The 15618-nt window shown below is 38.2% G+C and overlaps 1 protein-coding gene across 4 annotated transcripts in view; it reads right to left on the bottom strand.

Annotated features, from left to right (window-relative positions):
• Positions 1-3441: 3441 nt before the first annotated feature.
• The window catches only part of CLEC16A (C-type lectin domain containing 16A), a 59989-nt gene continuing 47812 nt past the window's right edge, over positions 3442-15618 (bottom strand). For 2 of the 4 annotated variants that reach the window (XM_014252683.2, XM_014252684.2), the window contains 2 exons: positions 8290-8606; positions 3442-8189 (listed from right to left, as the gene is read on the bottom strand). In XM_014252683.2, coding sequence (XP_014108158.1) covers positions 8085-8189; positions 8290-8606 — 422 coding nt within the window. In that variant the 3' untranslated portion in view covers positions 3442-8084. Of the gene's footprint in view, positions 8607-12514; positions 12635-15618 lie in introns of all 4 variants that reach the window. The other 2 variants (XM_088063878.1, XM_088063877.1) reach the window with 2 other exon arrangements.

The raw sequence follows: 15618 nt of genomic DNA, 5'->3' as shown, positions 1-15618 counted from the left end.
TCAAACAAATCCATTCCTGTGAACTAATCATTCCGGACAATAGCAAACAATTGCAAATTACGACCAAATCTTAAACATTACTAGAAGCTAGGAGAAAGACTTGTTTCCTTATAATTTTGAAGTTGTTCAGATGACTCAGATATGGTGCAAACAAAAAATCCAAAAAGTATTTGCTTTGAACATTACACATTCAGCAGAAACTACGTTAACTGGTGCAAGCTGTAAGACTGGAATGACGCTTCTAATGACATTTCTTTATGACAAGGTGGTAAAAATATTAATGCTTAACATCAACATGAAAGCACTTTACAAACATGAACTAGGCTTCCTACCTGCATCACTTATCTGTTTAAAAAGGGTGAATTCAGGAACAGGAAGGACCTGTCCAACGTCCTGTTAAGCCAAAGCACAGGTGAAGCCTGCTGATACCAGCATAACACAAACCGTGCAGTGGGAGCTGATCTAAACACAGCAAGTTAAAAGGCACCTCCGATTTCCCATAACACGTCTGGTTTTCTTTGCAGATTCAGACAAAACAGAGGAAGTTTAGCTACAAGACTGTTGCTCAAAGAGATCTGTGGTTTGACAAAATTTGACAAGTATCCCTCCCTCACAAAAGGTCTCATCTGTTCAGAAACTCTCAAAGAGGCTTGCATGACTTGTTTTAACCAAATTTAGTGAGCTGAGAGACTCTATCTCCCTCCAAAGCACTTTGGCAGCTATGTAAGAATTACAAGTTATCTAACAGACAGTGGTTACCAACACCACTTTCGCAGGAAAGCCTTGAAGCTGATAACTGTGATAAGCAAATTAAAGTGAACTGCACAGTGGAGAAGCAGCAAAGCAAAGCTGCTCACATCTTGTTCCCAAGAACTCTGGAATTAAGCTACGCCTTTCTCACATCAGGAACTGGGCTTGCATAGGATAAAATGGTGGCAGTGAAGGAGAAAGACTTAAACACAGATGTGGCTGTGGACAGTTGTATCTGATATTCTTACAGGTGATGTACTTTTTGTACCTCCTGAACTGAGGTAATGATTTCATATAAGGTACTATAAAACGATGTTTTTTTTCTCTTGTCCCTCAAATTAGCTATTAGGAAGAGTGGAACTACTTTCCTCCTTTGCAGACCCCACCTCTCTCTGCCAACTGGAAATGCTTTTTCCTAAGACATTATGGTTATCTGTCTCTTTCCTCCTTCAGAAACTCCTTTTTCTGTCTCTGGTAGCTATGGCTGCTGATGCTGAGCCAGCTCTGGGCCCCTCTGTAGTGGTGACCCAGTCTGGCTATCTTCCTTCTCAATGCACTGGTCCATCAACAGTGCAGTTTCAAGCAGCTGCTTAAATCTGCTTCAAATAAATGACCCCTAAATGAGGACAAATTTACACAAAGATGTCTTCATTCAATTAACCAAAAGACAAAATTTGTTTCTGTAGTAAAATAACAGCTTGTTTTCCCATCCGGTGTCGTGATGTTTATTCCATACTAAAGCTGAGAAAAATGCTGTGGAACTAAGAAACAGAGCCCAAGAATTCATCTGTCCTTACCAGTCATCCAACAGGCAAAAAAAAAAATAAAATTTAGCTGTGGCCTACGTGAAATATAAACCTTTATTTGGGGAGAAGACAGTGAGAATGGCATGCTGAGATCAGTATTTTCCATTCAACAAGAACATTTCCCAGCTTTGTAGAGTTGAGTGTCTGAGGACAGGCAAGAGCTTTCAACTTACTTCAAAAGATCTCAAATCTGAATAATAAGGCATTTTATAATCAAAAACTTCACCCCATAAAATCCATTTTAGAGAACTGGCATCTAAAATCAGTAATAATTTAAAGACCTAGATATAGTTGCAGATAAGCTGATGGTAAAATCCTTTAGCTAAAAGCAGAAACACAACTGAGCACCATTCAACCAGACTTACTCCCCATCAGCTCAACTGCCTTAACTGTGTGTGAACATTTGCCTGAAGCCTTTCTTCCAATTTTGCTACTGGACACTTGCAACTCCAGGTGCTGCAGCTCCCTCTACTTCTCTTTATTTGAGAGATGAAAAGTATGAGTTCAAAATGCAATACAATTTTCAGGGAATACACTCATAAACAGCCATCTCTCATTCCCAGTTGTATCCAGCATATATTCAAGATCCCCAGAAAGCACCAAGACAGCTTTTGCCTTCACACAAACTCTAACATGGCAGAATAGAAATGCAGTTTCTTCTGCCCCAACAGCTGCATCCACAGAGTCCCAAGGAACTCCTTCCTTCACGTGGAAACAAAGGTTAAGTGTCAAAGAACAAAGATAATCTGCAAATGCTGTATCTTTACTTAGACAAGAGTTACTTTGACAAAGATGTATGTATTGGCAGAGCTTCACTTTCTTATTTTTATAACTGTGCTGGAATTATCTTGCTGATAAAGATGTGGATACCCACTATAGGACTGTTCAAGTTGCTGCACTTAGATGTTTCTGGGGACTAAGAGTGGACTAATGCAGCACTGCATTTTTGTCCAGTTCATTTCCAACCCAGTCAGCATGAGAAGAGGTTTGAAGGCTTTGCTTTCATTCCCTCTCTGGTCACTAGTAACTCAGGGCAAGAGGCTTAACCTGACTCAGGGTCTGAGTCTAGAAAGATTTAGTACAGAGACACAGGAAAAATGACAAGACAAAAGGCTGCAAGAGTTCTGAAGCATCAAGATACAGAACCATAAAGCATTTTCAAATGTGAAGGAAGGGACCTTCCTGGCCACAAATTTGCATCCTTAAAGCAGTATTACTGGCAAAATTTAGAAAGTTCTGCTGCCAGGAGCAGATTTAAGCTCATTTTCCACAATACACCATGATTTAATATTTGCATCTTAAAGTAAATCATAAAATTTATCATAAAATGTGTCTGATACCTAGCTTGGTTATTTGATGGTACAATGTAATTGAATTTCTTCCCAAGAAAGCTTCTGGAGCAATGACTATTTTGAGAAATAACATTTCCCAAGGAATGTATATTGACTGTGATGAATTCCTATAGATGTAGAGGCTAATTAACAAGAAGCTAACTAATAACTTGGTTGGATTTAATCCATATACTGAACTGGCAACATGCACCAGAGAAAGAGGCAGAGGGTGAAAGCATATATTTGGGAGAGAAATCACACATGACAGGCACTTTCAGAGTGGTTCACAGATATTTTAGATGTTGCCCAGCCCCTCTTAAACCTTGGGCTCATGTACTTTCCATTGCCCTTACAGGCTTGTTTCTGCTTCCTCTCCTGCTGTCTTTCCTGCATACAGAGAGCAAATTACCCTGGCTTAAAGATGAAAATGCCTAGCAGTCGCATATGCACAACATTCTTCTAAATATAAGCAAGGTTCTGCAAATTCTGCCTTTTACTGCTTTTGGATATCCTTTTGCATCAAATGCAGCAACAGAACATGAAAAGGAAGGAAGTTTTCTTAGTAACACCATTTTTATTGCCAAATTCCATTTACAAAGAAAGGTCTATTCTTTGCTCTTGTCCAGGTTTTCAATAGCCACGACAAATTATCAATGCCAGCAAATACAGACTCAAAATCCTGGATTTCAGAAGCATACACCAATATTTTCTAATTCCACTCCCTTCTCAGATCCTTCGTTACTTTGTTCTTTAAATTAACATAAGATATCACATTTACTCCAAATGTCTAACATAACTTACATTAAATAATTAATACTTATTGCCTGTAGAAAGACATTTCAGAATTTTATTCACACCGTGTTTGGGCTTTTTTCCATGTAAACGTAAGTGCATGTTCAGGACTTTTTTTTCTCAAATGAACTACATTTCAGACACCTTTACTGAAATATATTTCATAGGAGGACAGTCCACGTTCATTAAATGATTTTTGTAGTGCTTAAATCCCAGGTACATTCATTCTTCTAGAAAAATACATTTCTCCCTCTTTGCACTGAAAACAATCAAACTTACAAAACAGCTAAAAATGAAGGAAAAAGTCTGCAACAAAAATACCAACACATCTATTCACAAGTGGAGATGCCTAAAGTTATCTTCTAAAGTTTATAATGCTTCCAGAGGGTTTACTGAAGTTGTGACAATGTATATTCAGTGCTGTTCCTGGCAAAACAAAGCTCCTAGACATTGTAATAGTCTATAAATTTGCACACTTGAATCTATTCTCAATCTTAAAAAATTATCTTCGTGCACATTGTAAATACTTCTGCCACAACTAGTCCTTAAATACACCCAAACACTAACCCTCAGATCTTCTCATATGTACTGAAGTGATCAGATTGCCATTTCTCTGTGTCTTAAACTCACTTTAGTATGAATATCCATAACCAAAAGTAATGGGAAACAATATAAAAAAAATAATCTCATGAATCTTCAGATTATCATCTTGAAAGAATCCTGTGAACTAGTCTGGACCTTAACTTTTGTTACTAGTATTCTTAGTCATTACCTGCTTAAGCCATTTTTAGTTACTTTTAAAATAAATGCACTCCACACATTTATTTATGCTAACAAGACAGTCCCAACAATGACAAGTTTTTCCTTTTCATATTAAAAACCAATGAATTCAAGTTAGCAAAACAACCAGCTACCACCATAGTGTACATTTATTAGACAACCAAAATTTAGCTTTACATTTATAATACATTAACAAACACAAAATATATATTTTTAACACCTTGCAAAAGAAATAAAATCTGAGCAACGTGCAAATCTAGAAATGTTGGGAGATCAAAATAGGGAAAATTCTGTACAAATGTAATATAAAAATATGTTTCCATATGAAAGAACCCTCTTTTGAGACTCAGTCAAGAACTGCATCTCCTATGTCTTTGTTGCTGCTCAAGTCCTGAGCAGCAGAAAAACCCCCGAACACTACTCCCCTCCCAACCCCTAAAAACATCCCACCCTAGCAAGCCCTGCTTGGATCACCCTCTGCTTTTCAGAATCCAATAGGAGATGGGAAGAGTTACTCTATTTTTCTAATTCATGCTGCAAATGTTGGGAAAGGTCAAGAGAAATACAGTAGGCAAGCACAGGAGAATTTCTCCGAAGATTCTGAGATAATAGAAGAACAGTGCCCAGGTGAGTGACATCCTAGGGTAGGGGCAGTGGTGGTGAAGCAGGAACACACCAAGAAACTCTTTCAAGAAGGACAGTAGCCGTTCAGAAGAAAATTTTCAACATGTATTTAGATGGCTACATTAGGCTGTCAGAAAGAAGGAGACTAACTACCTTGGAGGCAAAAGGCCTTGATCTCTCTGCCCCCAGCTAATGTCTCTGCAGACGTCTGATTCAACTACAGGACTAAAACCATTTATTCTCCCAGACAGCAGCTGCTTGCCTGGGCAATGCTCTTTTAAAAGTAAGTTTAACTTTAGGTGGTAAGTGGAGACAAGAAGAGAATGTTTAGCTTGGGGGGGCGTTTCTGACTACTGCTCCCTGGTGGTCTGTGTCACTGGTCCTGAGGCTATTCTGGAGCTCCCTGTCTCCTGCAGTGAAGGGACAGATTACACCAGAGTGACAGCACCACGTGAGTGAAGTGTTTACTCTTAGGAAGTGGCTTCATCCTTACACAGTTTGACCTGTTTGTGTGATAGCTCACCTAGGTCTTCAAGCATAAAGTTTATTTTACTGACGTGAAATGACACAATTCCAGGGCAATTTCTGAATTTCTGGACTGCTTGAAGCAATCACCCCAAGACACTTGCAGTAAGTGTGGAAATTACAGTCACTCACATCTTACTGCTTAATTAGGAAAAGGCTGGAGCTGAGTCAGGGCAGGTTTAGACTGGATCTCAGAAAGAGGTTTTTCCCCCAGAGGAGGCTCAGGCAAATGAACAGCAGACCTATTCTTTTATTTCCCTAACAGTACCTATCTCAGTCATTTCCTGTGAAGCACTCACCAGACAAGTGATCATGAAATTTAAAAGCCACTCAAAAGTAATGAAAAGCACAAAGCCACCCTTCTTTCCCTTTGCCCCATTTCTTGTGCAGTGCAGCTCAGGGGTGAGATTATGCATATGCATTGAAGAGACTCCTTGTGCATGGGTCTAATCTTGCTAGAACTGAATTTGAAATGAGATAAATAAAGATCAAGGTTTTCCAGTCTACAATGGGTTTTATTTAAGGGAACTCAGCCTGCACAGTGGTATTTTGTGTCATCTAGGTCAAGAATTTAAGGTTAGTAACTAACATAAAATGCTTTCAAATTAAGTGAGGTATTTTTTATAATGGTCTTCAGAATATTACTGAAACTACAGTATAATGCTGCAAAATTTTAGAGAAAGTCTAGACTGCAATCAGTTCAGCTAATAAAAAATCATGTGGTCTTTGTGCCCAGATTGCTACTGATATCTAGGCTTGTTCAGGTACATGCACATCAGCTGCAACAGTGACTGCACCAGTGCAAATCCATCTTAAGCATGAGAGAAAAAGACCAAAAAAATAGGCTTTTATTTCAGTAATACCAGATTTTCACACAAAATCTACTGCAGTGCTGAGGACACCTAACTTGGAGTTCATTTAGAATTTGTGCCAGTCTGGAATGGTCAGAGTATCAGTTAATTCAATTTGAGAGAAAGTAAAAGTCACAGAAAATTAGAAATCAAAGCTGCATGAAAGTTAATAAGGGGGAAAAAAATTACTGGCGTTCAGTAGCAGACATCCCATATACCCAGTTGGAAAAGATCCAATTATTATGTGAAGAAGACAAAAAGTGAGAAAAGTGGTACCTGTGAATTAGTCAATTTCATATATATATATATATATATATATATATATATAAAAAATATAAAACACTGAAAAATCACTTCAAGTATTCCCTATGACAGCCAGGAAGAGGTACAATAAACAGCTGGGAAGTGGGTAAAAACTTTGCAAATTCAACTATTTGGTAAGAACTCAATGCCAGTAGAGACTGAATAAGGAAATAGATTGCAGTGGTGACTGAAATCAATTCCAAGTAAACAGCAGTCCTCCTTTGAGGAATTGTCAACAGTGTTATGAACAGACCAGCAACAACAATCTACTCATTCTGCTATTCATTTAAATTAACTTACTTGGAAATTGATGAAAAATCTTAAATTCCTTTCATGTTAATTATGTATCAAATCAGCAGAGAACATTCCAAACTTTAATCAACATCTTTTCCTTTTCTGTCAATTTGGTGTCAGTATCTAGGAAGTAATGTTAACTCAGAACTTTTATGCAGCAATGCCATTTAACTGGAATACTATCCCTGAAAGGGAGAAAAAATTATGTAATACCTTTCGAGATCAGACTTGCAAAGGAATTAGCAGTTGGATATGGTGACCTTCTTCCTACATGAATATGAAAAATCTGAAAAACCTCTTTAGAGTAAAACTGCTTCTGTCTGCTTCTTGAAGTTGTCTCAGTTGCAGGGATATCACTATTCCTCAGATGTGTAGCAATTTGACTGTCAGAAGTGAACAAACAAGCTATAGTAATATTTTAAAATATTTTACATTCTTGTCTAGGTGACTAAGCAAAGACTAAAGCAGTCTCAAAAAATCCCTTATGTTAATCTGAACAAGCATTGTATTTTAACTTTGAATCAAACCTTGAAATAAATATTTCATATGGAAAACATAATATTTAAGTCTGGAGTCCTACCAAGTCAATACTGAATGTGGCCAAGCCTGCTGGTATTGTGCAGACCTCCAAAAGATGAACAAGATCAGGATTAAAAACCAAAACCAACCAAAAAAACCCAAACAAAACCCCCAAACCCCTCCTCCACAAAAAAAAACCCCAAACCAAACACCAAACTGAAAAAACATACCCTGACTCAAATGGAAGTTTTACCTCTGTCCTACAATATATAATTTTTTCTGGTCAATGGTACATCTCTTGTTTCAGAGATGCAATAATGCAGTACCATGAAGCTGGGTATCCAAAAATCTCTTCACTTTGCCATAATACTGTAGACCTTTCAATTAATTAGTTCCTATTAGAAAGACAGTAGGTTCTCTGAAATACGTTCATGTTCTTGTATGACATTAACTGGTAGGAAAGAACCACTTCAGGTTCAAAAGGTTGGGTTTTTTCTCTCTTCTCCAGTTCAGATATGCTGAGTATCCGATGTTGGGTCTAAAAGCTGCTGACATTCTTGGTCACCAGTTGGTCCCTTCGTGTGGACCTGAGGCCTCTCAACCCCCAGAAGTACCTGCGCTCCCAGAGAAAAAACAAATCACAATTTGGTTGCGCTTCCTTTGCTATTTATTGGAGCCTGCATGGTGGCTTTAGTCAGAACATTCTTCCTCTACCTCTTTCACCTTGTCAGCTTCAACTTCAGACTGCAAAGAGGCCTGAGGGATGCAGCTGAATGTTCGAATGCTGTGTGGATCAACTGGTGGCACCAGTGTGAGCGACTCCACGCTCAGCGTGTCCGTGTTGTCATCTGTGATTAAGGATATTGTGGGCTGCTGTGCAGGAATCAGGCTGGGAGACAGGTTGGCTGTTTCTATGTCACTGGTTTTTACAGTGTTTTTGCTGGACTTTGAAACAGCTGAAAGAGTTTCATCAGTCAACATTGTCTGACTGGAACTGGCCATCAGAGGCTGCTCTGGAGCTGAAGCATCATCTGCGAAAAGAAAACACCAAGAACAATCAATATTCAAGTCAGTATGCACATTAAGCCTAACAATGTACCATTATTCATTAGTGTTCAAGAATAACTGGGTGGAAAATGCAGTTCTGTGAAGAACTACGTTCACACATCCACATTTTAGCAACAAGAAATAATCCATATTATTATAAAGGAATAACCTAAAATGGCAGCAGGATTCCGTTCAAATTAGGAACCAGACTATGACATACATTTAGTATTAGAATACGTAGCAATATTAGATATATTCTTAGAGAGAGGAAGTAGAGGGAAAGAAAACCTCTCCAGTATTTAGTATGAACTAAAATGAACTGCAACCCCATATCAGGAAGATCTTTAGAAATAAAAGAAAAAACTAAAGAACCACTCCACCAGCCAGCTTTCCCAAAAGGTGGCCTGTTTCTTACAAAAATTTGGAAGCCATTCTCTCAATTCATCCTCTAGATTCACATATAAGTGACACCTCAACCACAGAAAGCAGAATTATGGCAGAAGGGGAAGGAGGATAATGTCCTTACTGCAAGTGAAAGGTGCTGCAGAAGAGACCTGTTTTACACAGCCTTGTGAGACACGGGGGTTTTGTCCTCCTAAGCATGGAGCATCTAACACTGATAAAATTGAGAATAAGCATAAATGCTATAGAAAACAGATATGCTACTGCACCTTCCCACATTATGGAAAAAACCTCCAACATTCATAGCTATTTGTACTGTCCTTTCCTCCTAAAAATCCTAGTGAACTGTCAAGCAAGGTGTTCACTTGGCTCAGGATGGAGATCGAATGGAGGGGATGAGGTGATACGGCCTTAGATGATCAAGTATGCCAAAAGAGGCAAAAGTTTTTTTTTCTTTTCAGACAATAATAATACAATTACTATTACTACAATAATAGACACCATTAAAGTAACAGGTATCCAGCTTCAAGACAGACCAGTTTTAAAGCTTTTGTAAGAAACAGCATGTGTTCAAGTGTACAGGCATCTGCAGAAAAGCCTAAAAGGCAATGTAGTGAATACAGAAGTTAAGAATTAAGTTATGGTTTTAATACACAGTGACCTTAAAAATATTTCCGTTTCAATATGATTCCAATTAGTCCTAGAAAAGAACACAAAGCATGAACATAAGACAAAAAAAAAAAGATAGCAAAAAAGAAAAAAAAATAAAAACAAGTAGAGAATGAAATGGGTATTAGTAAGATATCAGTGGATAACACTAATATTATTGATTTTTTTTTACCTTTATGGCAAGATAACCCAAATAATGGTGTATTCTCACTTCAGAAACCACTCACATGTACTTTTTGCTGAATTTGTGGCTAAAGCTTCTTGCTTTGATAAAAATAAGATTTACAGATGGTAAAAAAGTCTACTTTTAAATAAAGAAGACATCAGTGGTTATTTTTGAACTATAAGGACAAATTCAAAGTCACCCTACAGATTCTTTTAATCTGCCAAGAAGCTTTAGAGAGAATGTAGCAACTGACAATGGAAGAAATGATGCAAGAATCACACAGAAAATGAACTGCTAAAACAATGAAATACAGACTCATTTCTCTGAATTCCAAGCTAAACACTAACATCTCAGTATGCACAGACAGTGAGTTTCTGCTTTTTGAATCTATAAAATCTTAAAAGAATATCAAATGTTCTTTGCCAAGATAATTTTTAAATCTTGCTTATACTATAGCATGAATAGTCACCCAAATTCAGGATTCAGAAACCTGAGGCATTCTGGTAAGTACGGTATTGCCAATCGATGCACTCTGTTCAGAATGCTGTATACAGCACATTTCTATTGCAGTTCTATTTAACTTCTGAATCCACACATCATTTCTTAAATCATTCCTTCCCTCTCCCAATAGAATATCTATGTATTTTCTTAATAGTAGCATTTTCTGAAATAATGAAAAACATAATGAAAGACACATTCTTTTGTTATGGCTGGACTGTCCCCAGATGCTTCTAGGTAGATTCTAATGCTAAAGTGACTCCCTTCTTAATGCCACAAACAAGAAGTATTTGAAAAATGTCACCATAAAAAAAAGTATCTGGTGATAGCAACTCCGAACTTTCTACAAGAAAGTCTCAAAAAACATTAAGAAGAAAGATAAAAATATCAAAAACTGTAAGCAGAATATACTGTGCAGTATTTCAGTGGCAGCAATTGTAGAGAATACAAGACCAGAGCTCTCCTCTGCTTCCCTCCAGCTTTTATTTACTATTGCTAGAAGCCAGTCTCTCTCTCCTCTCAGGATGTCCTTAGGTCACTGCCAGCCTCACTTCCATCACTCTGGCACTGAATTTCTGGGAACAGTGGCTGACTGCTATAACCCAAGGTGGCACTACTGCCAAAATGACCAGAAAGCAAATCCCAGCACACAAAGGGGTAGAGAAGGGGGAGCTCTGAACATTTGTCTAGAGCTCATAAGAATGTCTGTCTTTAAGCAGGTGCCAAGATAGGTACCAAGCTCTTACTTCTAAAAAGTTTCATGTACCCAGCATGTTTACAGATTAATTTCTCTATTTTTTATCTGGAACTTCCCTTTATGCAACATATAAAAATACTAACTGGCTTTCAAAAAACCCAAACTCCCAACACTTTGTTTCATTGACTTTTGGATAGAAAGAAAAAAAAAATTGTAATTTTTCCCTGGATAAAACTACCAGTCACCGAGATATGCTCTGCTCTTAAATATCAAAAGGTTATCACCTAATACTGGAAAGCAGCATTTCTATTTCTCTCTCTCCAGCCTCTATATATTTAAGTGAGAGTGTTTTGGCACAAAATATATGCCAGATCCACAACAAAACCAGGGAGAGTGAAGTCAGTCTCTTAAAATGGTCCTGATCTTAACACCAAGTTCTAACAACAGCCTTCCATACCTCCAAACTTATTTACTTGTTCAACACAAAGTGTAATTTTGCAAGTTTTGGGGGTATTATTAGCTCTCTTTGGATGGAGAGCCTTCAACAGCATTACATCTTTTTCAGCAGTTCTTTAATGCTACCAAGATTATCATTACAGCAAAAAAACCCAACTAAAACACTCAACTTGATATGCTAACTTATATTAAGGGTGATTGTGAAAGAAGTTACAAAAGAACAGAAAAAGGAAAGAATGAATACCACCCGCAGAGAAGTGGCTTAAAATATACAGCAACATACTATGAAAGGATAACAAAAAATACAAATTACAAGACGCAAAAAGTTGCAAATTAAATCTATAAATATGAAAAAGGGTGTTTTTATAATATTAACAGAGTGAAATATCTTCATGCCATGACAGTAACAAAAGCAAAGAAATTAATTAGATACAAGTTAAAACATTATATAACAAAGATCATTTGGAGTGTATTTCCATTTTTTTTTTGCATCTGCTCTCCCTCCTCACCTCCTCAGGTGAGGACAATAAAACAGTCCATGAAGTCATCTGCCAGAATCTGATGATCACAGAAAAACTAAGCTTGTGCCATCAGAGTCCAGGGACAGTCTTATGCTGAATGCCTGTCCATTTGACCTGTGCTATAAATAGATTCCTTGCTGCTGGCCAAGGTCCTGCATTACTGTCCATTCAGGAGCCTGTGCTTACTAAATTTCACTACAGCCAGAGCTGCCCTGTGCAAATGAAGACATAGCTGCTTTGAAGCTGGAGGCTTGATAGCACAATTTCCACCTTTGTCAAGAGTGCCCAGAGACAAGGGAGAAGCTGCAGACAAGGCTTTCAGAAACAGCTCATTGCTGCTTTACAGTTCTCCCAAAACAAAACGTAGAGACATATTACGATGCTTTCTTCAGTTTCCTACCTCACTGTCATTGCTGTCAGCATGGAAAGCAAATATGTTCTATTGATTGTTATGGGCTTGTGAAGGCTTATGGAGGAACCTGCCTGAGTGGGTATTGCGGGAGTTTCTGCTGCAGCTGCTGCTGGAAGGCCTAAACCCAGTGTCCACCGTGACTGTCAGCCTCCGACAGACTAAACACCCGCCGGCGTCCTTTCCTGCCAGACCTTACTAGAGGGAAACACAGCCAGAAATCATACAGAGGCTTGAACAATGACACAGGGAAGGGAAACTGGAATGGAGACAAAGGATAAATGTTAGAGCAGTAACAAGAATAAGTGACAAGGACACACCCGTAACTGCTGGTATCTTGCATACAATTTGACACCACTCCAAGAGCCTTCTACATTTGGGAAATACTTCTGAAGCTGGAAGTATTCATTCTTCAGAAATAAATGATTTTATATGAAGTTTATTTTTTGCTTCCTATCTGAAAAGGTTTGTAAGTTTGGGCTACATCTGGCAATACCAAGAACACTTACACCAAGGAGGGCTGGCAGGAATTTATTTGCATCACAAACTACTCACCTGCTTTAGAAACTTTGAAAGAAGTTATTTACCACAATTTCTGGTGACACAGAATTATTCTCCTTTCCCCTGGCCATGAATTATATGCAGTACAGTACTGTGCAGGTGGACAACACTTCAGACTGCTCAGCCCTACTATTCTCATACCCAACAGTAGCATTTACATTTGGTTTATGATAAAGCCAAACAGGGTCTGAAAAGATAACAGCAGTTCAGATGATGATGCTTGGTGCATAGAAAGTTCCTAGAAAAGAAACTTTCTAAGAACAAAAGTACTTCCTCACCTAGTCAGAAAATTACTAGAGCATCATAGAACAGGAGGTCAAACCACATTTACATTACTGATTATAGAGGTAAGAGACAGAGATGGTTTCAATAGGAAGGCAGGCACTGCTCTTATAAACTTTCCATGCTTGATTGATCACCCTCTCCTTGGAATGGAAATTTAATTTTACAGACTGGAATCCAATATGTTCTCTGCAACAAGGGACAACTGCTCTTAGTACTTATTTTAGATCTTTTATCATCAATACCTGCCAGAAACATGAAATACAACTGAAGTGGCATGGACCAGTGCCTTGTAAAGTCCTCATTACCTATTGCTCCGATATAAACACTTTCTTAAGTACTGAAGCCAATTGCTTTTTAAAAGTAAAGACAGCTTAAAAAGTAATAAAATACAGCACAGATGACATGAACACATTCATAATTCTGGAAGATTGCTAACTTACTGTAAGAGAGCTTCTATATCTAATCCTTGGCATGTATGAAAATAAGCACTTTGAAGAAGTGCACAGTTCCAGCAAGGGCAGCCAAGACATGACTGTATTCTAAGCTCTGAAACTTGATGACTAAAAGCTGCCTAACAAGAGAACATTTCCATCTTATGCATAGCAACATTTCAAAAGCACATAATAATAATAATAAAAAAACATAAATACAAAGAAAAAACCAACCTGATAGCAGCACTTGCAGAACCTGACACTGATTTTTCTGTCTTGCTAAGCATTCTGTTTTCCTTAAGGGATGATTTCTGCTTTTTGAACTTTAAAGAACAGTAATCTTGTAAAGAGCTAAACCTAATCCCCCAACACCGCAAGTGGGCGAGCTGCCAGCCTTTAAAATATCTGTGCCATAAAGCAGTGTGACAACTACTAGGTAGGATAGCCAATAAACTTGGGAATCACAGGAGTTAATCTTGCTCATGACAAAGCAGTTGATGCAACACTGTGTGACTGTTTGATGCAGGTACAAGTGATAACAAGTGAATTATTTATACCAAACATTGAATTAACGTAACTTCTTCCTGTGACACATTTTTGAAAGTTCTTTTGCTGTTTAATCATCAATATACCCTCTATGTTGTAACATTTTCTCTTAACTAGCATTCAATTTATCATTATTTTGTTCTATATCACTGTTTTATGTAAAAATTGGAGTCTATGTTCCAAATCTTATTTCCTGAAACAACTCTGTGAAGATTTACAAGTATCATCTCAAATATATCAAACTCTGACCAGTTTAAATCTGTCAACACACTGTAGCTTAGGACACTATAATCACAAGTTCACAATATAAAAAGCTGTGTGTTTTAAGATGTTGTTCTTAAGGAAGATAGGTGAGGTAGTTTCCTTGAAGTCCAGATAGGCATCTCCCCTTTATCTAGTCTGGCCTTCTTGTCTGAAGTTCCTGAGCAACCAACGGTGCTCTTCATGCTCAACAACTTGAGCAGGTGCCAGAATCAACAGGGAAGCAGGGAAGGAGGGGCAGAGTGCTCCTACAAGTTTGTGTGTGTGTTCAAAATGGAATGGGAAATGAGACCACTGTGACAGACTGCAGCAGCACTCAGATGCTACCCTGGGACATAAAACTACCTTGGTAATTGCCTACCACTCATCAGCAACTGGTTACTTCCTCCTCAAAGGAGCCACTTCACATCATGCAAGTCTCTTCTGCTTCACAGCAGTTTAGTTTCAACTGTCCTCAAGTGGTTAAGCTAAGAGAAAACCACTGCTTTACACAGAAGTGGGTGAATTGTTTCCCTGTCTCAGCTGAGCACTATGACCTGATATAACACAGACTGTGCTCATGGCACTGTCACCTACTTCAGCAGACTTCTGTTCATGCACAAGCCCACAATACAGCTACCTGCACTTGCCAAACAGACCCTCACTTTCATGCCACATTCCTGGCAAGTTTCCACTACAGATCACAACTACATGTAAGTACTACCAAAGAGAGAATATTCAAACTTGCAGTAAACTGGTCAATCAGCTAATGCAGAGACTGATCCCAAGAATAAATGACACCGAGTATTGGCAAAAAGTGTCCACAGAGCTCCAGGGACTGGGGAAAACCCTTCCTACATTCATACCTCCTGAAAGACCTAGCTCCAGGGATTTCAGAATTCTCACTAGTCTATAATAAGGACCTTGAGACACCATCAGACACTCAGACACAGGTTTTAAACCACTACTTGCTCATTACTGCCTGGAACTGCACTAAACAGTTTGGTACAGATCAGGGTAGCAGCTTTGAAGAATTAAGCACACTTACTGCTTTAGTCTGATTTTAGGAATAGTTTCCATGCATTAGTAAGAGTCTTTTTCAATAAACAAAACTA

Source organism: Pseudopodoces humilis, chromosome 18 (assembly GCF_049639895.1).
Source record: "Pseudopodoces humilis isolate 2021_Gansu_Grassland_sample_001 chromosome 18, ASM4963989v1, whole genome shotgun sequence".
NCBI classification, from domain to species: Eukaryota; Metazoa; Chordata; class Aves; order Passeriformes; family Paridae; genus Pseudopodoces; species Pseudopodoces humilis.
Note: the sequence above shows the minus strand (reverse complement) of the source record. Positions and strands in the feature narration are given on the sequence as shown.